Below are 27,787 nucleotides of genomic sequence, written 5' to 3' on the forward strand. Positions count from 1 at the left end.
AATGCCTAAATATCTTTCTCAACTTTGAGTGGAGATATCTTTCTCAACTTTGAGGGGAGTTGCTTCCCCCACGCCCCTCCTCACAGTGCTAGGATATAACAAGATCAGTTAATAAAATTGTTAAAGAAAACCCTCATATATTGTTAAAAACACAGTATATGCTCAGAACACCTGGCTCATCTAAACTCTAACCTCTCAGTGTAGCAAGTAATACATTGTTTCCCATTATGACAAATTAACTTGACACTTTCTCCTAGAACTGGTCAATTCATTGAATCTTGCATTTTTTGATATGGTTCCTCGAGTTTGCCTTAAAACACTTTTTTTTCTGTGTGGCAATTTGTGTATACATCATGAGTTCACAGAAGTTTGGATATTGATCCTGGTTTGGTAGGTCTAAGTAACCTCTTAACAAATCAGGAACTTCAAAGACATGACTCAGCCCTATTGCTTTACACACTTTTCTCCCTTACCTACTGATTCTGTCTGGTCCAGGCATCCTGAACAGAAGTCTTTTCTGCTCCAGCAGGAATAAGAAGAAATAGATATTTCTGTTGATTCAAGATGCAAAATTACTAGGACAGGTCTTTAGGGAAAAGATTTTCTTTTCTTTTCCTTTCTTTTCTTTTCTTTTCTTTTCTTTTCTTTTCTTTTCTTTTCTTTTCTTTTCTTTTCTTTTCTTTTCTTTTCTTTTCTTTTCTTTTCTTTTCTTTTCTTTTCTTTTCTTTTCTTTTCTTTTCTTTTCTTTTCTCTTCTTTTCTTTTCTTTTCTTCACATAGCTTCCAGCTTCTTCACAAGAAAAAGGATGTCTCCTCTCTTCATTTTGATAGTGGCTTTACTGCTTTGCACCCTTCCCCCCCAGTTATGTTTTTCTGTTCCAAAAACTAGTTTTTGTTGCATAAAAATTTTCATCCCTTTCCTAAATAAGATTTTTCTGGAAGAAATGTGAAGACATAATGAGATATTTTAGGACATTAAAGGAAAATGAAATATGCAAAATTTATGCATTAATCTACATAAACTCTTCTTCCAATTTGTGGAGTAAAGTGATTTTGTTTTACATGGAGAAGGTGGAGTCTGTAATGATAATTTCTTTAATGGGATTTGCAGACAGCTGAGGTGGGAGGTGTGTCCTCCTCTATACTACCTTCCCAGAGTGCCCTGTCTTTTAGGGCACGTTCCCACATGTTCACTCACCTTAAGGGTGTTTTGCCTGAGTTGTTCAGCTGTCTGTTTCAAAATTGCTTACATGTTGCTTTCCAGAGGAATTCAGAGATACAAAAAGAGGATGATTGCTTCTAAATTCTAGACTTTAAAATCACAATACTAGAAGCTTAGGACTTTGATGCTATATGAATTCTTCAGTGCTGTACAGGGTCTTTTTGAGCTGTAGGCTGCTGGTGAGCTACTTCTAAATCAGACACACCTTTGGGTTGGGCTATTTTGGAAACTAAGTAATTGATGAGATTCAAGGTATGGTCTGCTAGGAACAAGTGATTTTATTTTGTGTTTTTACATGTACTTTGATCAGCTGATGCAGTTGACAGACAGTCTCCTCTGTAAGTAAGCGACCAGGGCTGGAGGAGTGGTGACCTGTAGTGAGCCTTTCTTGACTTTTTTCCAAGTGGGCATTGCTGGCTTTCAGGCAGCTAGGCAACAGAGGAAAAGGGACCTGATATGGGGGTACCTTTATTTGGGGAGAACAATCCCTTCTACTCCCGGATCTGGAATGGACTAAGTCAGAAGTTGCAAGGCAAAAAATCCTGGGATAAACATCTGGATGAAATCTACTTACTCCAGCAGAAAAGGTACAGTGTATTTTAGCCTTCTTGTCTTCCCTTTCTTCTGCTGCTCGATCCCTGTAGCTGATACTCACTATTTCCCCTTAGGCTTTTCTGCCAGCAGATAAACTTTAAACAACCCTGGAGCACTTTTCTCTATCAGATTTCTCCTTTCAAGGTGGAATGCTTCTGGAGTGCCAATCTTATCTGCTTTCACGGGTAGATTTACTAGGTCGAAATTAAATTACCCTGAGTGCAAGACTTCAGTCACAAATTAATACTGTGTACTCTTGTCTTTTCTGCTTCATTGGTAAAGCTCACCAGAAAATTCATGAAGGTTTGTTTTTAACTATTACTATTATCATTATTATTATTATTATCATTACTATTATTATTATTATTATTATTAAGACTGTGTGTGATGTATATGCTACAGTCAGTTGAAATAGCAGAGAGTTTTTTTGTGAGGATTCTGCTTTCTGTCTCTTTAAATGTTGCCCTTACTGTGGGATAGAGCAGACCTAATACTGTCCAACATTCTGGTGGTCAGTCACCTCCTTAGCTGGACTGCTGATTCTCACCCCTGTGACATTGGTGCCAACATGTACAGTGACTCTTCTTAGAGCTTATGTTATCCAGAAGATTGCTTGTGTCTTCCCATGTGAGTACTGAATCAAGGCTGTTTTTTACTGCTGTGCAGAGTTGCTCCCTCCACCCACAGAAATTGAGGACTCTTCGTGGAAATACAGCTGTATCTGGTTTTCATTGTTCCCTGTCATTTCTACATGCACAAATGCTGCATTACTCAACTAACAAATTGCTTCCAGTTGTTTATAAAATCTTTTTTTCCTTCCCCACAAAACTCTGAACATCTCTGGGGGCAGAAAGATATTTATCTATGCATATGTGTATGTATACACACATATATGAATAGAAATAAGCAGGATAGCAGCTTAAGAGGGACAAAGGTACGTTTTTGTCTGTAGGGAAAGAACTTAGATATATCATCATCTAACTTCTGACCAAGTAAAAAAGCATGTTCAAGTTTACTTCAGAGCAATAGGACTTAAACACTCTTAAAATGGGAGGGGCAATGGGAACAATAGTATTTCCATGGAATGCTGAAGTGTTTACACTCATGAAAACCATCACAAGTAACCGAAAAATAAGTTCTCAGCAGATTCTGTAATATCCAAACGAGTACAAAACAGAGGTCTAAATATATTTAAAGTATTAAATCAATTATATTGTTATATTAATTCCATACTAACACTTAATAGCAATTCATAATAAATATTGGTAATATAAAAATATTTTGTAGTTATGACATTATCTTCACATTTTTAAGTCAAAGAGATGTAGAAGGAAGATGTGCTGATCTCTATCTAACCTCCCACTTGAAGCTGAACTACTGCCAGCAACAGATCACATTGCTTAAGTCATGTTTAGTTCAGTCTTGAAAGCCTCCTAGGCCAGAGATTCTGCTGTAGCTCCAGGTACCTGTTATGGTGTTGTAGTATCCTCCTAGAGAAAAAAGATTTTTTCCCAAATATTCAACATGAACCTCCAAGATCATAACTTGATGCTCTAGTCCCTTTTTTATCATTGGCAATTACCAAGAAGGGTTTGGCCCCTTCCATTTTGGTGCTCCCTTTCACATAGCCTACTGTTAGTTTGCCATTTGACCATCTCTTTGCTCATTACTCCCCACTAGTCATGTACTGCACAGGCCCATGAACATATTGTGTGTTGCTGCTGATAGAGGAAAACTGAAAAACCTGTAAGGCATATAAACTCATCTTCATAAACTTGTCTTTAATCACTATAGTGCAATCCCAGTGGTCCCCACAGTTCCCTTTTCTGTGTTTTTTTTATAAAGGTCTGTGTAAGAATACATGTAATGCATACAATATCACTGTCTGTGAATTCAGGGTTGTATGGGGACACAGTTGTTCTTTTTCCATTCTAGGTCTGTATGTTTCCTACAGCTTACAACACAAATAAGTTTTCTGCTATTTGGTCAGAAATTACGTGGTGCCAGTGGAAACTCTTTTCCTAAACAGGGACAGGACGAATTCTTCCTCTTATTATCCTGCTCTTCCCTTCTTGTCCCCAGAGATGCTCAGAGTGTGAAGAGAATGAAAATGAACATTTTGCAGACGACTTAATTCAGTTTTATTGCTTTTGCATTTTTGGTTATGTACAGATAGAAAAATACAACAGGAAGACCTTGTATGGTGACTTGTGTATGAGAACTACTCTTTCAAAACCTCTGCTTTTGTGGAAAAACTGTTGAACACTAAGAGGGCTTTTGCTACATCCTGTCATTTTGTGGTGCGGAACTGCAGTATTGTGGCTTCAGCTTGAGTTCTTAGTCTTAATAGTGCTGGAATACATAGAGCAATTAGCAGAGATTAAATTCTACTATTGTTTTGCTGAAAGCCAGTGGTAAATGTGTTACTATTTAACTGATATTCTCTCTGACTGCACACAGAAAGTCTGCAAGAGAAGAACAGTGTTTATTTCTGTCCTACAACTGGTGATAATAATACCTGAAAGCTAACTGTTTTGGTAGTTGTCACCCTCACTGGAATTGCTATTCATTCTCTTTCTTCATGTGAAACAATTCTTTGAACCTTACTAGGAGTAGATCTGAGCATTTTCCACAGAGAGGGATTAATACTGCAATGTATAACATTTCCCAAAGGAAAAACCAGGGGCAGGAAATGTGATACAATCTCCTAATATTAAAGAGGAGCTTGAGTTTATTTGACCTTTATCTGCTGGTTTCTTTCTGTTGAAGACTCTCCTTTTTTAACAGCCTGTAGCTCAGTGTGGAATCCCAGGGACAGTGGTCACATCTCCTATGTCCTTTCTAGAATTATCTTTGGAAGCAAACTCTGGGATCTATATAACGTAGAGCATATAAGCATAAATCCTCAATAAAATTCATAATGATGGGAAACAGAGAGATAAATACTTATGAAATTTTGGGCCTAGTAGAGGTGAAGAATCACATGCCTGTCACAGTGTAATAGATCTTCTGGAAACTATGAGAACCATTGTTTTATTTTTTTTTTTTTTAGTCCAGGGCAAGAGGTTCTAAGGAAATGTGAACAAATTTCTTCTACCGTGTAATTTTAGAAATTCCACCATATGAGAATTGCACTGTTCATAAAAAATAACTAATAAATAAAATTATGTTATATTTTTCTTTCTACTATTTCCTCTGTCTATAACTCTGATAAATCAATCTCTCCTCTCTGTGTTTCTTCTCTCTCACAGCTGCTGCTTAGGGATTAGTGGCCTTCATGTGGTGCTCTGAGGCTTAGTTTTTCTAATGACAATAAAATGGTTAACTTGTGTGGTACATTTAAAAAAACGAAAGCAAACCCAAACCACTCAAAATATTTTTACATATTAATTAAGTATAGAAATTTGTGCTATGAGAAATAATACACTAGAGGTTCTTGGAAGAATTTGCATAACTTGCAAAGATGGTCATTCCAAAGATGCCAAAATATAAACTTTAAATCCCCTTTACTTTCCAATTTTTTTAGCCTCACAGACATATTAGCAAGCTGCTTTGCTTACCCTGAAAACAAACATGGCACAGATAAAAAAGTAGCTCAGCCTAATGCTAGTAAACGGAGTTGCTTAAGAGTTGTACAGGGACACAGAGATTCTTCAGCTTCTAGACAAATCTTTCTCAACCTGGTAGTGAATGAGATGTCACCATAGATTTGCTGTTCAGTTGTACAAACAACATTACTGAGTTTTCAGCCCACAATTAACACAGGATTGTCCTGTCTTAAAATTCGCTATGCCTGTCAGTATTAATCAGATCCTTTGCTGCCAAAGGTGACAGCGAAATAAAATTGGCAGCTTCCAGTTCCACCACTTCATTTATAATATGTTTCAATAGCAGTGCTTCTGAGTAGTCAAGATGCAAAGAACAATCTATTGGAAACTCCCTCACTGGATGTAAAATAAAGTCAAAAGCAACAGTGACAGCATTTCTGGTCTTTTCTTTGGCTGTTACAACTTCATCCTAATGGCAGCTTTGAGCCTAATAATGGAAAACAAGCCTCCTTAATTTCACAGGTGTAAAGGTCTGTCAGAGCTCATGTTTCCCCAGCAATGCACAGACACACACACATCCCACCTCAGTGCCTAAGACATGGTTCAGGCTTATAGGTTTAGGAAGTTATTTGACTTCTTAAACTTGGCTATAGGTTTCCTTGTGAAGAAGTAAATGTGAAATTTGTGCCCAGAGGAAAAAAAATCCATCCCAAACTACAAAGTTGTTAGAGAAAATGATTAGACATAGGGTAAGGAACATAACCTATAATAAAACTGCAAGAAAATCCGTTCTGAAGTGGACTAGAAGTTTTGATGCAGAATGCATCAAAAGATGCTTCAGAGATCACAAATGCTTCAGAGAACATTTTTTTAATGACTTAGTGATAATAAATAACAACTAAAACATTCTGAACTGTTAATCCAATTCTAGCATGAGAATGGTCTCAGATGCAGAATTAGGAAAAAAAAAAGAAAAGAAGTCAACACAAGGAGAATGCCCTGCTGGAAATGACTGACCAAGATTTCTATTGCTTAGTGTGGTAGACAGTTAAATATCTGAAGGGATAAGAATTCCCTATCAGTTTCTTGTCTAGTATCATTGGCAATTATTAACCTGTTTAATTTATTTCCAGAGAATCTCTATTTACTCTCAGCTGAAAGGTCTTTGACAGACACTGGCAAGAGGTTCCAGTTAATTTGCTGAGTCTTGCTGTTAGTGCTGAAGAAATGTGCTGACCCTGTTGATTGTCCAAGCCCCTGTTATCTGTCTTCTTTTCACTTCATGCAATTGCTTTCTAACTCATTCTTCGCCATCTTGTGAGATGATTGCTTGAATCCCTCTCACCTGGTTAGCTTCCTCTGTGCTCTCCTCTGCTCTCCTGAAGTCTTCCACATATTTACATGCACATGCTAGTAGAAGGAAGGGAGAAGATGAATCTCCTCTGGCAATTTCATGATGCATTGTTGAGCTCTGATATTTTGAGCACCACAACAGGGAAAGAAGAGAAAGCTAAAATAATATCCTGCTGATGAATTTATAACTTAGATAGAAATAATTGCTTTAGAACCTCAGTAACTATCTATGGGGATAAAGCATGAAGATAGAAGCAAACTTGAACTACGGCAAGCAATAGGAAAATTCTATACAGTGAGTGACTGAAGGTTTAGAATCTGAGAAGGGAAGAATAGACAGAGATGCTTCATTGCCCCTCTGATGAGTTCAGTCTTGAAATAGAAGCTTACAATTGGTTGTTGTCTGGACAGTTCACATTTTTAATATATTTCCTTGTTTTAAAAGAATAACCATATAAATCCCAATTCTTTTTATAACAGAGTTAAGACTTATGGACTAGTCCTTGCATTTTCTATCTCTCCATAAGTGTAATGAGCAGGATGCACTCCAAAAGAAGTGCTTAAGAAGCTGTAAACCCAAAAGGGTGCATATTACCAGCAGAAAGTGCTCATGAAATATTTAACCTTGTTTAAAATTGTATTACAGTCAGATTCAGTCAGAATCTGACCTACATTTTATCTTCTCTTTGTTTCACAATGGATTTGCAGGCGTTCCTGATTTTGTTCTCACCTATGTTGGAAAAACACTTCCTGAGCACATAATTGAATAATCCATGAAGAAAACTGAACGATAGTAACACATGATCAAGGCTTACTAAGTATCTCAACATAGATACATTCCTTAGCTCAGTAAGAAGAACCCAGGAACACATCCAGGTGGATACTGCTGTGGTTTTCGTTGCCCATCAGAACTTGTCTTGTAATTGTGCTTATCCTAAACTGATCCTGTAAGACAACATCCATACTGCCTAATGTTACAAACCTATCTGGCTAAATTAGGAGCTCAATATCTATTGATTCCATACTTGCTGAAGGGAACGAACAGGATTAGAACAGGAGTTTAACTAAGATGTGCTGAATTATCTTCTCAAGGTGTCTAGATATGTCTCTGCTGAATAATTCTCTGAAAGCCACCTTCTCCATCCACTGATATGATGGTTCCTTATGGAAACTAAGCATCTACTGTAGGTGGCTCTGTTAAGAGACTAACTTACAGATTTTGCCATCTGCTGCTTTGACACACAGGAAGTCGAGTTGTAAAATGTAAAATTCATGCTGCACTTGACCTGTCAGGAAGAAAGTTGGTTAAATATACAGAAATAAAATAACTGAAAATGTTTTGAAGATTCTAAATTCAGGCGACTTTGCGTAATTTTTTATATTAGTGAATTTGCTTCACCTAATTTTTGACATTTATATGCTCAGTACTTTGCTTTAATATATTAAAAATTAGTTGATAATTAGCATGGTATGTTTTAAATGGGAGTAAAATGCTTCCCCAATTATGGGACAGAAAATTAAATGAGAGTAAAAGCATATGCTATAAATATGTAACTCATGAACCTTTGAGATGTTACAGGCAGTGTACCAGGACATTTACTAACATTTCTCCGTTCTTCTTCTGGCTTGATCTTTGACCTGAGAACTCTGGCTTTTTAAACCCAGTTGGAGGTTGCTACAATAAGAAGAAATGTTTGACAATTTTGCTTTGAGTTTCCAAAAGAGTATAGTATTTATTAAGTGTCTTCTTCGTAGCAATATTTTAATTTAATTAGTTGTTTACAAGGACTTTGGTAATTTTTGTGAGAAAGGTGTTGTGTTTGTGTCCTCCTACATTGCCTCTTGCCCAATCCTTCCTCCTCTGTGAGGTCATCTGAGGGATAAAGGCCTACCCAGTAAAGCATCAACATATTAATTGTAGCTTTGTTTATACTATTGAAACCCCACCTCTTTTCCACTTCCTGCCTCTGAAAGTTACATTTTCCAGGAATACAGAGTCTTTTTAGCCAAAATAGTGGCAGAGGTGGCAAAGTGACTTCACTAATACTTGATCTTACGACTTCTGCTCAGAGTGCCTCTTTATTTAATTCCTATTTGTCTGATCCTAGATGCAATCTTCTCATCAAATCATCTTGTCATTAGCTACTAATGCACTGACGCATGAGTAAGCTATAGAAGGAACACTTCCTTAAGCAGCGAGGCCAAGAGTTTGGAGGACACAAAAATATCTCAGAATGGCTGCTTAATTTTTGAGGATGGTTCTTTATATCTTATTCTCCTCTACTCTTCAGAGTTTTTCTAGTCTACTTCCTAGAGCGTTTGGTGACAGGAAATGCTCCTTTTGTGGAATGATAAATATAATAAACCAATGATATATCGGTTATGATTTTATTACTTGTACCCTGTGCCCATTAACATACACTACTTTCAATGATTCCTATTTATCTGTGTAATTCTGGTACTTCTCTTTGTTTTACTTTATCTCCCAAGTTTTCTCCAGTGTGTACAGTGTCTTTCCACTATAAAGGAGTGCAGAACTCTCACATTTCAAGTGGATTAAATCCAGAGATAATGGCATATTAAAAAAAATTGCTTCAGGGTTTTGTTATTCATAACAGAATAATTTAAAGCAAGAAATATATATTCCTGTAAGCCACAGAATTTACATTGCCTGTTTTCCTATCATTTTATTGTTAAATTTTCCTATACTCAAGCTGTACAAATTGTAAGAAAACATTTTTTGCAATGGGCCATTTATATTCTCTCTGTCTCTGATGTGAATTTTCTTGTAGTTTATAGTAGAGTTATATTCGTTGGTAATGCATTCTCACATCAATGTTGTCATGTAATGCAAAACACCTATTGCTTTATAGGGTTTATTTACCCTATAAACCCTATCCCCAAAATCTTGTAACTAAATAATACCAGCATATACAGAACATCACAAGCAGAAAGCAGTGACTGTGTCTTTAGATTTGACCAGCATATTTGTCCCATGTGCTTTTTTGGGGGGGTGTGTGCCAACAGTCTGAGCCAACAGACTATTGGCAGTTGTTACACTATAGTAAAAGCACAGACTGAGTCTGGTAGAAAAATGAGGCCTGGTGTTCTTCATATCAGCTTGAATTTTTTTTATTGTTCTACTGTAATCCTTAGACATCCCTGCATCACACATTACAGCTTGACCTAAGCCATGCTAGAAAATCAAGAACAAATTAAACACCTATACTAAAATAAAGCAGAGGTGAAATAAAAAGCTCAAAATTTGCATTTGAACAGAGATCTGGAACTGAACTTTTCCTGTTTGGAAAGAGGAATCTCTTTCTATTTCATATTGAAAATTCATGAGCTGTAAGCTGTTTGTTTGGATTTGGAGGTTTTTCCTCCCCTTAAATCTTCAGCTCCTGAACTTAGGATACTTAAAATTCTTTTTTTGTATAAAACCAAAAAAGCAAAAAACCCTGCCCCAAAACATTTTCTTTATGAATTAAAAGATAAACCTGAAGATATTCAAGGATAACAGAAATATTTACCCCAACTTAGGAGATTCTGTTTTAATTTTCTGTGATTTTTTGGTAGCCAACTTGTGGTTTTGAAAATTGGCAAAGCTTATTTGGATGCTGAGCAAGCATACATTGCAGGTAACTCTTTTCAGGTGCTTATACAAATTGATAAGAACAACACCCAAGCCTTCTCTTCTCCAGGCTAAACAGTTACAGTTCTCTTAGTCTTTCCTCATATGAGTGATGCTCTAGTCCCATAATCATCTTTGTGGCCTTTTGTTGAACTCTCCCCAGTAGCTCCATACACTTTTTGTGCTGAAGATCCTAGGACCTGGACACAGGACTCTAAGGATGGCCTTGCCAGAACTGAGTAGAGGGGGGGGAGGATCACCTCCCTTGACCTGTTGTTTGCTTCCAAAGATCTTGCTGTAGTGAAGTTTGGTGGCTGTACTTGTAAATTCTTCATCAGCCCCAAAGGATATACTCAGATAACCACCCAGATCCTCATGGAAGATTCAAGGACGTGCTTCAACTATAAGTGAACCACTCAGTCTGGAACTTGTTTGAGGGCATGCTCTTTCCCATGACATGCATAATTGCAGTTCTCAACATTTTCCTGAATTCTTTCAGCATCAGAGAAAAAAGTAGCTAATAGCTAAGCTGTCAAATTTTTCTTCATGACTGTATAATGAGGAACTACATTTCAGAGCTCATTCTTTTAATTATATCATAGGAAGCATTGCTACAACACAAATGACATTCTTGTTTGTACCTTTCTATGCCTTATGGGAGCAATTCAGATGACTTTTTTTAATTTATTGTACTGTGTGAAATAACAACTGGCCTGTTCTGGCTCCTGAGATAACTAGTCTACCGGCAGGAGGTGCATCAATGACCCACCATTCACTATCTTCTATGCCTCAAAATGTGGGCTATACAAACCAGAAACATTTTGGTTATTCATTTCTCCTCTCTTTCCCTCTGCTGCCACCATACGGTTCAGCCTCAGTAAGCCAAGAGATGAAGATCTCACCAGGTTTTTAGAATTGCACTACTCTGCTTTTGCCTGTTCTTTCTTTGTGCATTGAAAGAATACCTCAGACAGTAGATGAGCATTACCCATTTTTCAGTGAAAATGTTCAAGGTACATGCTGTCTCAAGCAAAAGCCATGCTAGCTCTGGAAAGAGGCACCATGTGTTTGATTTTGTTTCTTACGAGCCTCTTTTTCTTGACTGCAGGATCTGGGAATCCCCACTCCTCCAGGCTGCCAAAGAGAATGACCTTGCAGCCATCAGGAAACTTCTCATTGACGGAACATGCGATATCTATCAGAGAGGTAATTCAGATTATTTGCAAAAAATGGGTTTCTGTGGAAGGCAAGAGCTCCCTACAATGAGTAGTTTGTTATTTTGCTAAAACCTTTGCATTAGCAGTCTGTGTCTGAAGCTTTGCAACAAAATGAGTTTTCTGACTTGGTGTGCTCATTCACTTCAGGCCTGAGGTCTGCCTGAATCAGGTACAAATACCTGATATTTCTGCTCAGCTGTCGGATTTTGGTGAAGGACAGAGACTGTGCAATTATGTGGCTGTACCAAGCAGTACTCAAGGGAGGACCTAGCACTCCCATAATTCTCCACCTCAATGAATTTATTTCTGCATTTGTCCCATACAGTTGAATGTCTAGATGACTCACATGCTTCTCCTACTGTTTCTAGGTGCAGTGGGGGAGACTGCCCTTCATGTAGCTGCTTTGTATGATAACTTGGAGGTGGCAGTGGCTCTTATGGAAGCAGCTCCTGAGCTTGTCAATGAGAGGATGACATCAGAGCTCTATGAAGGTAACATTGCTGGGAATGAGGATGGACAGGATTCTCTGCAGGGGAAGAGAGGAAGTACTACCTGTACATTTAGGAAATTGGCTTATACTGTTCCAGGTTCAATATATTGCTAAACTGTTACATAGCAAAACCAATATACAAATGGAAGGTGGAGTTATATTAAATGCAAGTACACACATGTGCAAAGGCCTTAACCACAGGTGGACCTGTTGGCTACTGTGAGATTACAAGATTATATATAGTTTGCTTCCCAGAAGAATGTGGCATGTCTTGTTTTTCCACAGAAAAAAATCTAGAAGGTGCATCCTGTTGAGGTTTTTTGGCAGGTTGTAAAGTCAATTTTCATGATTTCATAAAAAGATTTAAGTAGAATGGGACCCCTGGAAAAATCTGTCATACAACCCTCTGCACCCAACAGAGATAACTTCAAAGCTAATTCCTATAGTTGCTGTGGATGCAGTCCCAAAATCTTCCTTTTACCATGACTGACATGTGAACTGTAGGCTACTGATCAGCCTGAAGTTACTTTCTTGGAAGACAAGGTTTTATTTCTGTGTCTTACAGGGCAGACAGCTCTCCACATTGCAGCAGCGAACCAGAACATCTCTTTGGTGAAGGCTTTGCTTAAGAGAGGAGCCGATGCCAGCACAGCACAGGCCACTGGGCACTTCTTCAGGCGCAGCTCCCAGAGCCTTTTCTATTTTGGTACAGCCTCAACTTCTCCTCTTGTTGCTATAGGAGGGAACCAGCAGAGTGGTGAGGGGGTGTGAGGGAGGCTTACTTTAGTCCCCATCTAAACTGGATAAGCAGAGGGTCCTATCTCGAAGTGTCATCAGACACACACTTTTTATCAAACAGTAAGACTTCATCTGAGTATGTAAATGTTACATAAATATAAATAATACACATTTTATATGTTTGCATGTATAAAAAATATATATATTGTATAAAAATTGTAATTTAATATCTTCCTACCAGCATATATTGCGAATTATTTGTCAACCTTCTTATGGAGGTAAACTCATGAAAAGAATACTTCATTCTTTTAGTGTTTTGTGGGGTAGGTCTTCTTTTCCTTTCTGAGTAGGATGAGGAGCAGTGCAGGAACTTTACAGGTTACCTAAAGTAATTCTTCCTTTCATATCCTCTGGCTTCATAGCATGGATAACTTTCCCTCAGCATGCTTCAACCTCTCCTACCTCCTGGGTTCTTAATGTTGTTTCTCCCCATTCCTTTCATTGCAGGAGAGCATGTTTTATCATTTGCTGCCTGTGTGGGAAATGAGGAAATTGTACAGTTGCTCATTGAAAATGGAGCTGACATCAGAGCTCAAGATTCTCTGGGTAGGTGCTCTGGGGCATACAGAGAATCTGGACATTTTAATTCAGACTCTGTCATTTGTGTACTCAAATATTTTTCTCTCACTACAAGCAAATGTGGAATGAGGGATGTGAGGAAAATAAAAGCCACCCGTCAGTTCTCAGTCTTTGCACAGGACTGGGCTATTCCACATAATTTATCTGGTCTGCTTTCTTCACAGGTAACACTGTTCTTCACATCCTGGTTCTCCAGCCTAATAAGACGTTTGCCTGCCACATGTACAGCCTGATTCTTTCCTATGACAAGAACAAAGAGAGATCAGGATCACTTGAACTGATTCCTAACAATGAGGGTCTTACTCCATTCAAACTGGCTGGAGTTGAGGGCAACACCGTGGTGAGTTTGTGTGACACTGGTACCTCCATACAAAAGAGCAATGGAGAACTTGAAATAACATCGTTCAGACCAAGGGAGCTTGTGCATGTTCTTAGTGGGTAGAAGGTCGTAACAAGTACTTTTTTTTGCTAAAAGTGTCATGTGCGACCAGAAGACACTTTATAAAAAATGTCTTTATCTTAATGAAAGGAATGAGTGCTTAAAAATAGATATTTTTTACCCAATTTTTGAAGCATTTGAATTAAACAGGTATTAACAGAAAGATTCACCCCAAGTAATGTTTTGAAAGTCTCACTGAAATTGTTTTTGTTGCCTAGAGTTCATTACCCTAAATGTGACATGTGGGAAATTTCTCCAGGTATACACAGGCATTTATTCACAGAAAAAAACCGTATCATTTTAGGCAAAATCTCATCCTTCCCCTCAATAAAAAGACAAATGTGGTTAGTATTTCTTCTGTAGATCCAGTAAGGACAGGATCATTTCCCTTGTCACACCTCTTTTCTGAAAACTTGTAGAAGAGTATAAAAGAACTGTGTTTCTAATCAATATCTGAAATCTATTGTTAGGATGTATGACTGTGTCAAATAACTCTAGCAGTTTGATTAGAATTTAGAGTAAAGACCACTCATCCTTTACCTCAAGCATGAGCTAATAACCAAATAGGAATCAGAAAAGTTCTTCCACTTCTTAATCTGCTGTGATTGAGAGATATGAGAACCACAGCAAGTACCAAGTTCAAGAAAAATATGCCATAATTAAGGGTTTTTAACAACTTTATTTGTTCTCATTGCAAATACACTCATTGCAAATGCATATACTGGAAAGCTTCTGATATCCTTGGCCTTCTTCTTGTCTCCTCAGATGTTTCAGTACCTTATGCAAAAGAGGAAGCAGAATCTCTGGTCTTTTGGCCCCTTGACTACTGTGCTCTATGATATCACAGAGATTGACTCCTGGGCTGAAGATCAGTCCTTCCTCGAGCTCATTGTATCAACCAAGAAGAGAGAGGTAAGTGGGCACTGTGTGCTTTATGTGTGCAGACCATGGTGATTACAAAAGGAGAAACATGATGAATTTGAAGGTTCAAGCTGTTTTATATGATCCATAGAGTAAGAACTTCATACCGTGTGCTGCAGGGAATACAAGAAGTGTAGCAGTTTATTAATGGTCTGGCTACATCTACATCTGATGTTTTATATACAGTTTCTTCTGAGGTGTGAAACTTGTAGATTATGGAAAGAATTTAGTAGGAGCAAGCTACAGAAAAGGGTTGTCTCTCATCAAACTCAAAGACATACTAAGTACCTGTAGAGTAGCTGTAGTAAGTGTCTTCCTACAACCGTGATTCTGGTTAACTCTCACAATGCCCCTGTGAGACAGGACTATGCTCAGAAGTCCTAAATTGTAGTGCATTTTAAAACCACTCATTGTTATTATTCCTTTCATTTAATGACTGGTTATGACTCAAAACAAAGGGGGCAAATTATCTCTGCTCTAGGCTCAAAAACTTGTAAAGAGATTACTAAGACAAAAATAGCAGAGTGTAATGGCAAGCTTAGACAGATCTCCATAAGACTTTCAAGGTACACCACCCTGTCAGTTGTAGTCACCTTAAATAATCCTAATAGGACAGGAAATGAATCAGAAGACACTTCAATTAGCCCAATTCTACCCATCCTGTATTATTTCCATCTATCAAAATTTTAGTCAAACTTTTCTAACAGAAGTTTCAGCTATTAGAGAGCTTTGTACAGTGTGGAGGAAGTCTATGAAGCTCTCATTTGCTTTTATGCAAAATAGTCTATGTTTCTATGGCTGGTGATACATAGAGAAATTCAGGGAAGAGCAACCTTAGAGGTTGTTCACTTTAGAAGACTAAACCATAATCCTAGAAGAAAGCAGAATATTGTGCCTCTTCTTATCCCAAAACATGCATATAGCGGAAAGGATAAGATGCCTCCTAGCATCAAGAGATATAATGATTTCTTTATTTTCCAGAATGCTCTTAAAAATGTACAATTGCAATTTTTTGATGTAGAACTAGTTATTCTTTTTTACATTTGATATATGTTTGGCCCAAAATGTTTGCCATCTCCTCTAGAAGAATGCTATGTGTTACCCCATGTTATACCCTCCCAGGGCATCTTTAACCCTCAGTTGGAAGTGGTTTCTCTAGTATTAAGGGGAATGCATACACACAGAGGTACTAAGATATATTTTCTGATCCTTAAGTGAATGAAAAGTAAAATAATAGAAGGGAACTAATCTACAGGAAGATTATAGTAAGCTTCAAACTTGTATCATCCCCTTGAAAACGAAATTTACTTTCCTATGCAAAGAATTCTAGAATACTGATTTCTACAGAAAACTGAACACCTATAGGTACATTATCTCTCTCGTAGTGTGTGGGTCAAATTTATAAGTAAAGTGTAAAGTACCCTGTTTCTCCTACTTATGCTCTAAGTGTCAGTCTTCTAACAGAAGCTGAGGGTTTGACAATTAATTATCACTCAGACAATATGATGCAGAAACCTAAAATGTAGTTCTTTTACGTAAGCCATAGGGTGTTGGACAAATACATCTATCTTCTGGGAAAATGTTGTGGTTTTCTTATCTTAAACATCTGATAAAAAATTTGTGTTCTACTACTAACAGGAATATTCTGTCATCCTCAGTTCCATGTTCCTACATAGATGACAAACTTATTCCAGTATCTAAAATGTTTTTCTTGTTCTTCCCACTGGTACTCAAAAACTGTTCTCTGCAGGATATATTTTTTACTTTTTTTTCCAAAGCTCTGTATTGTCAAACTGTGTAAATCCAAACCCACATTTTCAAAATAAATTCCACTTTGTAATTCTGAATAGCATAGGTGAGAATAGTTTGTTAATACTCTCCCAGGAAACAGTGTGAATGATGCTTATAAAAAAATGTACTTATGGCAATTAACTCCTTCTTTCTATCTTTCTCAGGCACGCCAGATCTTGGACCTAACACCTGTGAAGGAGCTGGTGAGCCTGAAGTGGAATATGTATGGTCGTCCCTATTTCTGTTTCCTGGCTTTATTCTATATACTCTACATGGTCTGCTTCACAATGTGCTGCGTCTACCGACCTCTGAAACCCCGAACGGGCAACAAAACAAGCAGCAGAGACAATACAGTCTATGTCCAGAAAATGCTGCAGGTACTGTGACTGTAGGAGTCAGGGCCCCATAGGCAGCATTGGGCAATTCCCATGTAACCTACTTAACCAGAAAGTTCAAACCATTCCCAGTCCTCACATATTACAGCTGTCCTCGTACTCTGTTTCGACCAGCTGACTGTTGTCAGAGAGGAATACGAGGTGTGCTCTGTTCTCCATTGTGGACCTGGGCTGGTTCCTGTGGCATTGCCACGTCTAGTCATGTTTATTGTAGCAACAGTAGGCTGCATTCATCCCCATCCTCTTTTTAAATTTACTTTCACTTTCTTTAAAATTTAATTTTAATTTCCATTTACTTTTTTTTTTCCCCCAGGAATCTTATGTGGCATATGAGGATGAGCTGAGGCTGGTGGGGGAGCTGATCACAGTCATTGGAGCTGTAGTAATTTTGGTCCTTGAGGTAAGAGAAATGGTGAGCTGCATAGTTTCAAGTTTTGTCAAGACAAATCCTGCTTATTATACAAACATGGATTTGTGCTCACTAGTTGGTAAGGTCATTTGCTTACTCTTAGGTATATGGCAATAGACATTGTCAACAGTATCTATTAGATGAGACAGAGACTTTGACAATGTCCTAGTAAGACTCCAGTGCCGAAGAAGCAATTAGAAGGACTGGTCATCCTCTCAAATACTATACGCAGGGCAGTGCCACAGTTCCTGTTAGCACCATCCGTGGGTCCAGCTGACTCCCAGATGTTGCTTCATCCAGCTCCCCTAAATACTCATGTATTTAGGGGTGCTGGATGAAGTGAATTCTGTGTGTACACAGAAAAGTTTATATTTAATTGGAGATCATTTACTCTATGGACTTGTAACAGCAGCCTTTCTCAACCAGAGTTCTGAGGTGAATGTATTTAGTTGTTCTCCTTATTATGAACTCTCAAAAAAACCAACAAAAAAAGTGAAAGTTATTTAAATTAGAACAAACCTATTCCCCATGTGATTTTATTATAATACGAAATAGAAGACTGAAACTTGTATGAGAAAACTCAGAGGATGATGCCAAGAAGAACTGAAAATAAAACAGGTGTTGTAAGCAGCTTTCTGCCTATGGGGTACATTAGGCACGGCATCACCAGTCGGTCAAAAAAGGTGGTTGTTCCACTTTACTTTGCACTGGTGCAGCTCCACCTTGTGTATTATGTGCAGTTTTGGCCACCTCAATATAAAATAGACATTAAGCTACTAGAGAGTGTCCAAAGGAGGGCCATGGGGATGGTGAAAAGTCTGAAAGGGAAGCTGTATGAGGAGAGGCTGAGGTCACTTGGTCTGTTCAGTCTGGAGAAGAGGAGATTGAGGGGAGACCTCACTGGGGTCTTCAACATCCTCCTGAGGGGAAGCAGAGGGGTAGGTACAGATCTCTTCACTCTCTGGATGAATGACAGCACTCGAGGAAACAGCATGAAGCTGAGTCAGGGGAGGTTTAGATTAGATGTTAGGAAAAAGTTTTTCACCCAGAGGGTGGTTGGGCACTGGAACAGGCTCCCAAGGGAAGTGGTCACAGCACCAAGCCTTTCTGAGTTCAAGAAGTGTTTAGACAACACTCTCAAGCACATGCTGTGACTCTTGGGGATGTCCTGTAAAGGGCTAAGAGCTGGAGTTGATGACCCTTGTGGGTCCCTTCCAACCCAGGATATTTTATGACTCTATGTTCCAGAAGGACAAGTCCATCTTCCTATGTTTGGTCAGGACCCTGGGGCTAGGCTGCAGCTTACACAGTGTGAATAATAACAAACTCCTTTGATTCCCCTAGAAGATCTTTTTTATCTCCATTATTGGGGCACGGCACCTCTCTGTGACATGTCTCTCAATGTGCCCAAGCATTTTTCCAGCAACCTCTGTGTCATCCCAAGAAGGGCCCACCAGCCTCAACCATTATGATTTTAAAGTAACAAAGAAATCAATCTGTTAACCATCAAAAAAGGCAGATGCAGCTGTCCCCAGGAACTTCTGAATGTATGTGGTTACCATGACATTTAGTGATATGATGGAATCTGAGTCCTAGAGTTAATAGGATGTCTCTCTTAGATCCCAGATATCCTTAGAGTTGGAGCAGCGAAATACTTTGGACAAACAATCCTAGGAGGTCCTTTCCACATAATTGTGTAAGTACAGCACTTTTTAAGTCCAATAAATATATTTTCTCCCATTTCCCCCACTGCTGTCTTTTGCCAGATGAGTCACTTTCTCCATTCTTTTAGAGTATTCCTTTTCTTGATTTATTTCTCTTACTGGCTCAACCGAATCTTCCTCCACTGAACTTTTTTTCACTGTCTCTTCTTTGCAGCATCACATATGCTTGCATGATTCTGGTAACCATGGTGATGCGTCTCACCAGCACCACTGGAGAGGTGGTGCCCATGTCCTTTGCCCTGGTGCTAGGATGGTGCAATGTCATGTACTTCGCACGAGGCTTCCAGATGCTCGGACCTTTTACCATCATGATCCAGAAGGTATAAGACACAAACAAATACAGACTTTTTACACACATCCTGACACCTCTTTTAGGATAGGAAGAACTGTAAGAATACTTTTTCTCTCTCAGGATTAGGATTAACGGCAAACGGGCAAGTTCTTGTCTGCACAGAGGGTTTAGGACTTTCACATTCTCTCTTTGGTTCAGAAGTTTCCTTTAATCCACTCATGGTCTTAGAATCTGGGAAAATGTTTACATAGGGTTGCACTGAGACTTGGTGGGACAGTTGGGCCTTATGGTGGCTCTGTCTTTTCTCTACAGATGATATTTGGAGATCTTATGCGCTTTTGCTGGCTCATGGCTGTGGTGATATTAGGCTTTGCATCAGGTGAGTCTACAAAAGAAAAACAGCAATATGTTACCCCTGACAACTGCTTTGGTATGAATTAAGAGTGTGGATTTTGATTTAATCTCTGGTTGCCCTCTGAAAAACTGGCAAAGGTGGTGATGATATATAGCTTCTATTTCTTTAAGTGTGGTCACTTTCCCAGTGATTTTTGTTCTCATGAGTTTGGTTTTCAATTCTTGCTCCTTCCAGGGTAATAGAAATAGGATAATTCAGATAATCCCACATATGTGTAAGTCCAGGTTTAAAAACATACTGCATTTCTGATACTTGTCTGTGGAAAATGAGATTAACACACATAGCTTTATTATATCCTTGAGGAAGTTAAGTTCACTATTTTGAGAATAAATAAACAATCAAAGTAGTTTTGGGTCATTTTGTAGTAGAAACCAGTGATTCTATAGAGGGATTTGTCCTTGCTGGGTTCTGTACTAGCATAGAAACACATGCAGCTCCTTCCCAGACCACTTTATGTTGTCACAATCTCCTACAGGACCCTGCTGTTTCTCGTGGAATGTGATTCCTGTTGTTAAATTCTCTCTTTTTCCCTCATTGCTCTCCTCTAGCTTTTTACATCATTTTCCAGACAGAGAATCCTGAAAACCTTGGGCAATTCTACAACTATCCCATGTCCTTGTTCACCACTTTTGAGCTGTTCCTCACTATCATTGATGGCCCTGCAAACTATGATGTGGACCTGCCCTTTATGTACAGCGTGGTATACTTTGCTTTTGCCATCATTGCTGCCCTCCTTATGCTCAACTTGTTAATTGCCATGATGGGCGATACCCACTGGAGAGTGGCCCATGAACAGGATGAGCTCTGGAGAGCCCAGGTAATCTATTTAAGGTTGGCATTTCTACCTTACTTCAAATAACAGCTAGAAACCCATCAGCCTCTCTTGTGCATTCTGTGTCTCCCTAGCTGTTTGTTCCCTGCATGCAGAATCTCTTATTAAATAGAATTAAAGTGGTGTCTTTTTTTACAAATAACACTTCTGTGTAACTGAGTTAAATTATAATTGACCGAGTGGGGATAGAATGCAAGGTAATGATTGCATGAGGGTCAGTGATGCCTTAAGATCTATTAAGAGAAGTTGGCCTGACTCTCTTGCTCAGAAGGCAAAAAAATTCAACCATTTCTATAGGTAATCAACAGGAAATCCATTTCCTAGTACTATTCTGTGAGAAAGCAATCAGTCAAATGGTTAAATGTAGTCATGTGGCCACATTGGTAAGTTGTGATGAGTTAATGTGGGTATAGATACTGTCCTCTTCTCTAGCTTGCAAATTGATTATCCTACTCATTGTCATCAATTATAAAAGAAAAGAAATTTAACACTGTTTTAAGGCCACCATTACTTCCACAAAACATGACACAGTTAGACCTAAAATAGTGATTGCCCTATAATAAATGGAGTATTGACTCTACTATTTTTTTCATTAGATAAGGAGCTGGTAATGAAGTATGGTTTGGGTCAGTGCTCACAAAACTGATAATTTTGAAAGAGAGTCTGATTTTTTTCTATTTCGTTTAAGTTCTTTCTTTTTTTTTCATTCCAAAGGTTGTCGCTACTACTGTCATGCTGGAGCGGAAACTGCCAAGGTGTCTCTGGCCTCGCTCGGGAATCTGTGGGCGGGAATATGGGTTAGGGGACCGATGGTATCTCAGGTGAGTTCTCTTCTAGTGTGTGCATGTGAGGATCTAAGAAGAAGAATCCAATGTATGGGTGTTAATAAAGGGCCTTTTCAGTGGCCTGGGGAGGAGTGTTTGGAGAGCTTTCCTTACAGAATACAGATCCCAATCTGTTTTCTGTCTGTGACTGGTAGGCAAGCACTGTTCCCCTCAGAAAGCTCTGCTGTGCATTTCCTTCTGAAATTTGATGATGCTTTCTTATCCAGTAGTTACATGGACAGACCCCAGAAACTGCATGAGTTGCAAGGCCTGAATATTTCTTTCAAACTTACTATAATGAGTATCACAAAACTTCACTGCTGTGCTTGGTTGGCTGACCCTATCCATTAGATACATGAAATGGCAGAGTTAATCTATTAGGGATTCAACAGCAATGAACTACTCTACAAATGATTCAAAATCAGAATTGGAATAATTAGAGTTAAGATTTTTTTCTCATGTGAACCTAGTACCTATATCATATTTTGCAACAACTACATCAGGTGACAAGTCTTATGTCTAGGATTTTGGATTAGGCACTGAACTAACAAAATATCTGTAGTCTAGATAAAACTAAATTCCTCATTATTTTTTATTTTAATCAATATTTATGACAGATAAGAAATTATTTACCTTATGGGCATGTGTCTTTTCTAACTGCACCATCTTTTGCTGGTAAAGCCAGAAGGGGGAGTGGCGGCTGTATAAATCATAGAATAATAGGATATTCTGAGTTGGAAGGGACCCACGAGGATCATCACAGTCCAACTCCTGGCCCTGCACAGAACTTTTGCAATTTTTGACAGAGAATTGAGCCTTGTAGATTTTCAGGCTTACTTGAAAGAACAAGCGGACCTAAAATGGTACCAGTATGCAACACCTTCAGATCAAGATGCAGAATAAAACAGTGTATTGCAAGAGCAATTATGCACTGGATGATATGAGAAAAGAGTGTTGCTGTGAACTAGTTCTGTCAAATTACATGTATGTTCATTGTATGTAGCATGAGACAGTATTTCAGAAGACAGCTTATAAGTAAAGTAGAGAAGGGTTGGTGGGAGTGGAGCAGTTAAATAAAAGTGCATTAAAGAATAAGGGTCATCCTTATGTCTGACAGCCATGGAGTATTAGAGGAGGAAAGTCAAGAACAGAGGAAATAGATGAATATATGCATATACACAAAGAATCTGGAACTAGACTCAGGTGGGTTAAGTCTTCAAATTGCTTACAGCTGGCATAATGCAAAGGGCAAATCATGATTGGGAAATAAGTTAAAGGACAAGAAACCATGGGCAGACCAAGGTACTGAAGTCAGTGATGTGGATAAATGTCTAGGAGATAACTGTGCTAGCAGCCCCTAGCACCCTGCCTATAATCAGTTTTCTGTTTCTGTGCAGATTTTCTGGCCTGTTTTTGTGGAGGGGTTTTGTGGATAAACTGGTACTTTTCCACATTGTTCAGTTTACGTTTTTTAATCCTCTTACAGAGTTGAAGACAGGGTTGATCCCAACAAACACAAGATGATGCGGTACACAGAAGCATTTAAGGCTCAGGATAGGGATAACTATGACAAAGGTTCAGAAAAGCTGGAAATCAATAGAGACATCCTGTATAAGAAGGAATTTTCTGCTCTGTCATTGTCACGAAGCACATCCAGAACTAGTTCTCACCGTGGCTGGGAGATCCTGAGGCGCAACACTTTCCGCCAACTTTGTGGAGAGGTTGGTCATGCCACAGAAGAGGAGGTCTATGATGTCTAAGAAGCCTCTATTTTTACTCCACAAGATGAATCCCTTTTGCAACAGTTGTCTTCTATAGCTGTTCATACACTCCCCAGCATACTACACACATTCATCAGCCTTGAAGAACTCCACTGGTGAAGATTTCATGAGCAGTTCATGGCATCTATGCTATGATATGTGAATGCAGTCTTTTCTCTCCTACTTATAAGTGCCTCTGCAGTTGCACTGATATTTGCACCAAGCTGGTGGGCTTGTTGAGCTATATAATGCAAATGAGCAAGAGAAGCCAGCAATGAGATTTCATCCATTTATGAAGAAGTGATCAGTAAGCCCTCTTCCAGATTGTTACATGCAGTATAATCTATCTCCCCAGTTTCACAAAATCACAATGCTCTCATAGCAAAGAACGATGACTGAAGTTCTGGTTTATGATTTGGTACAGAGTTGGAAAAAGACCAACAACCAAACCCTGTAACTGAGCTCAGGAATAAAGGTAGTTGTTGATACTGTGATGATTAAAAAGGACTGTAAATACTAAGCTGGAATTCAGGGCCTGACCGATTTTGGCTTCTGAAGAAAGGCAGTCTCTGTTAACTGCCTTTTCAACATTGCTATCTTAGCAGGACTGTTATCATTTTGGTTTGTGTTGCTTGTTTGGGTTCTTTATTGGTGATGGGGTTTTTTGCTTGTTTCTTTGTTTTTGTCACATGAATGCACTTTAAGCTTTTGAAAAGAAGTGATTGCTATTCCTGAGAGGATTCTGAAGTGGGAACTTCTTTTCCTATTAAGAGCATGTATGACCTGGTTAGGTGACTTTCAGCAGTGTGAAATTTCAGCATTTCCCAAGTGAGCTAAAGCTGGTCTTTTGTTTTCTGTGGAAGAGTAGGTTTCTGAATCATAACTCCCTGACTTATAACTGAGACATCAAGGTTGGGTAGTGAGCTCTCTATAACACAGAAAGAAACGGTGAGGAAATGTTGGATAGATGAATAATAGCTATTGCAGAGGCAGTTCAGAAGCTGGTGTATGCTCGCTCTCCGTCTCTCTGAAAGTCTAAAACTATCCAATGAACAACTGAGTCACCCACACTGTTCCCTTCCAGGCATGACACTGTGCCAGTCTGTCAATTTATCTTCTGCCTAAGGACACTTTAAGAAAAATGAAGAAATGTAAGAAGTGATCCAAGAAATGGACAGTCATTTCAGGTTCTTTTGTATTCTCAGGAGTGCGGGGTTTCATTCCAGTAGCAGAAGTCAAGAAGAAAGCAATCTGTGGTCCTTACATTTCCTTCCAACAGGGCTAGTAACAGCAACTTTGTTTTTTAAGAAATCAAGGACTATTACGTATTACTAGACTTTGAGCCAAATCATTGTGCGATAATCAAAGAAGATAATGAAAAAGCTGAATCCAGTGGATTTCTAATCGTATTGAAATATCAAACATCTCCTCTCTTGCAGGTGCTGTGACGAGTATAATGATCTTTACAATTATGTATATTTATTTAAATATCCTCTTTCTCTTACTTGAATGTGTACTTTTTTTTTTGTGCTGCAATGGAAGACTGACAGAAGACTGTCCCTCTGGAATTCAACTGTATACTTTTGAGTTGACTCTTTTTATTGAATTGAAGCTATTGCCTAGTCTTGGTCACTTAAGTCCTTTGGCATTTATACTGCTGGTCTGTGGAAATGGAATCAATGTAGCCAATTAACCAGAACTGTGAACTGTTGCTCTGATTTTAGATTAATTTTTTTTCATAGTAAATTAGAAATAACAAGAAGGGGAGGACTGATGATTTCTCCATCCTACCCCTGCCCCCAAGTATAGTAGACTTTTTACTAGCTTGAAAACCACAGAAATACAATAGAGATGGAGCCACATATTGTCATTTCTACAAAAGAACTCATCTTTGTGACATAATAGTAATAATAATAAGGGTAGCTTGAAGTACAAGATGTGTAAGCCCTGGTTCTGATTTTGTGTTCTTCTTCATTGCTATAAACAATGAGAAATTTGATCTTAGAAATTAAAACAACATTTTGACATTGCAGGAGGCAGAACAAAATTCATTTACCAGTGCTAGACCTTTCATGATTTCTGTATCTGCTCTCCATACAAAGAAAAGAAAATATCCAGTAGCAGATTTTTTAAGGAGGTACCTTCTCCTGTAAAATTACATTCCGTGACAGTTAGCTTTCAAACTCCTTTCACAGAACCCATACATATAACAGCATCAGAACTGTGTGATTTATTTTCTGTCTTTGGAGTTGTCTAATGCAAATAAGATAGAGAATCGTAGAATCATAAAATAGTTTGGGTTGGAAGGGATCTTTAAAGGTCATGTAGTCCAGAAACTGAGGAGGGACATCTTCAACTGAGTCAGGTTGCTCAGAACCCTGTCCAACCCAACCTTGAATGTTTCCAGAGGTGGGGCATCCACCACCTCTCTGGGAAACCTGTTTCAGTATTTCACCATCCACACTGTAAAAAATTTCTGACTGGCTCCTATTGGAATTTGACTTCCAGTTTCCTGACATGACTTGCGTATTAAAAAAAAAAATCCTAGAAAAAGACCTTATACAAAAGGGGACAGAATATTTTACGAATAGGAAATTGATTCCTCAGTCTTTTGTTGATGATCAGTGGTGCAGACCATTTTTAGCATAGTTTATTTATCTGGAGGATAAACAGCTACAGAAGAAAATTTGAAGTGGGAAAATTCAGCAGATGTAATGGGTACACCGGAAGACGGAAATATTAAATTTAATATGTAAATGTGGAATACCTACCCTCTTTCATTAGGACACATATACATAAAGTGTGCCCATGTGAACCTCAGGTGATGAGGTAATGGGAGGCAGCAGACTAACCTTTGAGCAGTTTCAAAGCAATCTGGCTCTGACACAGAAATAGCAGTGACTATAGTCACACAAAGATAAAGCACTTTCGCTGTAAGATTTTGCATGAATGTGATGCTTACAGATTTGCTTCAAATTTGTGTTTTGTGATGTAGTTATACCTATCGTTCTGAAACAGTATTGCTGCTCCTTGCTGTTGCAAGGTGTCTTTTCTCTCCCTCCTAACAATATTGCAACAATTTCAAAGCAGGCATTCCTCCCGTCCTTGAAACTGCTAACTTCAAACTGTCTTCTACATCACTGAAGTAACTTCTGAGTTTATGATAATGTGATAAGAATGAATGTTTTGATCCAGTTGCTTGTAGTAAGATGAGATCTATTTTGCTGACAATAAAAATATGGAGTATCTGACTGCTTCTTTGTGTCTAAAATAAATATCATGAGTCAGTTTTTGTGTTTGCTTCTCTAGTAGCAATTACAGACATTAGCTAACAAATTGTTAGGATTGTCACATATGGGTCCATGTTAAATTTTTTTAATGAAAGTTTTTGTTCCACAGCAATCCACTTCAGATATCTCTTTATACAAAATTTGCAAAGAGTTTCAAATACCGATTTTCAGTTCAAACTATGAACTATCAAGGCCCTGTTCTTAAAAGTCATTGAGTGTTTAGTGAAAACTGCAATACAAGCTCTTTGGAGAAGAAACTGTATTTTCGTGTTTTTGAAAATGTGTTGGACAGTGAGGCAACTGTCCTTGCTATGGCTGCTTGCAGTAAAATGCTCATATGTACAGAGTTTTCTTAGTAATACACATGTAAAACAGATGCCCAAGCTTTATAATGGACCAGTGTATAATCATGGCTCACTGAATTTGATGTTTACACAATTTCTTTAAATTATTACTATGATTTAAGTTGATTTTTGAAAGCTTCCTAAATGGGAATAAACCAATTCAACAAATACTTGGTTCATAGAAGATTAGGGTAATACTTACAACCTATAACTATTGATTTTAAGAAGAAGGTTATTTTTATTTCTGAAATCATAACATTTTAATCAAGCTCTCTCAACTGTGCACAGAGAACTCTTTGGCAAGAGTTCTGTCCTGCCTTAGCCTACAATCTAAGACAAGAAACTAGTGAAAGTGCAAGCAAGCATCTGTGAGATGGGCCATATGATAACCCTCTAGTCTTGGTACTGTTTTATGCTTGGTCGATAATTGCAATGTAAGATCTGCTGCTATTTTTTCCTCTCTGCTGCTCCAACAGAAGCATGCTTTACAATCATCCCTCTGCAAACATGAAAACCCTGTCCTTAGAACACCTTCCTACTCATGAATCAAATACATTTGTTGACTAAAGTTCTCTTTTTGTTGCTATTAATTAACTGAGACTGTATGTCGGAAAGAAGCAGGACTGGGAAAGAAAATACTACAGTGTTCCATAAGCTCAACCAGCCTATAGTATCAGAATGAATGATTTTTTTAAGAACTCTGAGAAGTTCTAAATTAATCTAGGAATTTTAATGCAAAATATAAATACATTAAAGCTTTTAGGGGAGCAATATATGCAACATATTCTAATAGACTATATTATTGGTATAGTCAAGCTGGAGTGACAGCCACTTGGCAAAACCATGCTGTACATTGATGACCTGCTTCTGTCTGGGACATGGAGGGAAAGCTGAAAAGAATGTGGTCACATCCTAGA

The 27,787-nt window shown here is 38.3% G+C and overlaps 1 protein-coding gene across 1 annotated transcript; it reads left to right on the top strand.

Annotated features, from left to right (window-relative positions):
• The first annotated feature begins 1,252 nt into the window (after window positions 1-1,252).
• LOC103761088 (transient receptor potential cation channel subfamily V member 6) lies at window positions 1,253-26,487 on the top strand. Its single transcript, XM_008927698.3, has 15 exons — window positions 1,253-1,808; window positions 11,459-11,556; window positions 11,936-12,058; window positions 12,623-12,763; window positions 13,303-13,401; window positions 13,599-13,774; window positions 14,639-14,785; window positions 16,750-16,962; window positions 17,294-17,380; window positions 19,009-19,085; window positions 19,268-19,433; window positions 19,718-19,784; window positions 20,369-20,637; window positions 21,367-21,473; window positions 22,963-26,487. The coding sequence occupies exons 1-15, from the start codon at window positions 1,678-1,680 to the stop codon at window positions 23,234-23,236; spliced, it is 2,175 nt and encodes a 724-aa protein (XP_008925946.1). The 5' UTR covers window positions 1,253-1,677; the 3' UTR covers window positions 23,237-26,487.
• The last annotated feature ends 1,300 nt before the right edge of the window (window positions 26,488-27,787 follow it).

The sequence above is a fragment of the Manacus vitellinus genome, unplaced genomic scaffold, assembly GCF_001715985.3.
Source record: "Manacus vitellinus isolate BGI_N305 unplaced genomic scaffold, ASM171598v3 scaffold_28_pilon, whole genome shotgun sequence".
Lineage (NCBI taxonomy): Eukaryota > Metazoa > Chordata > Aves > Passeriformes > Pipridae > Manacus > Manacus vitellinus.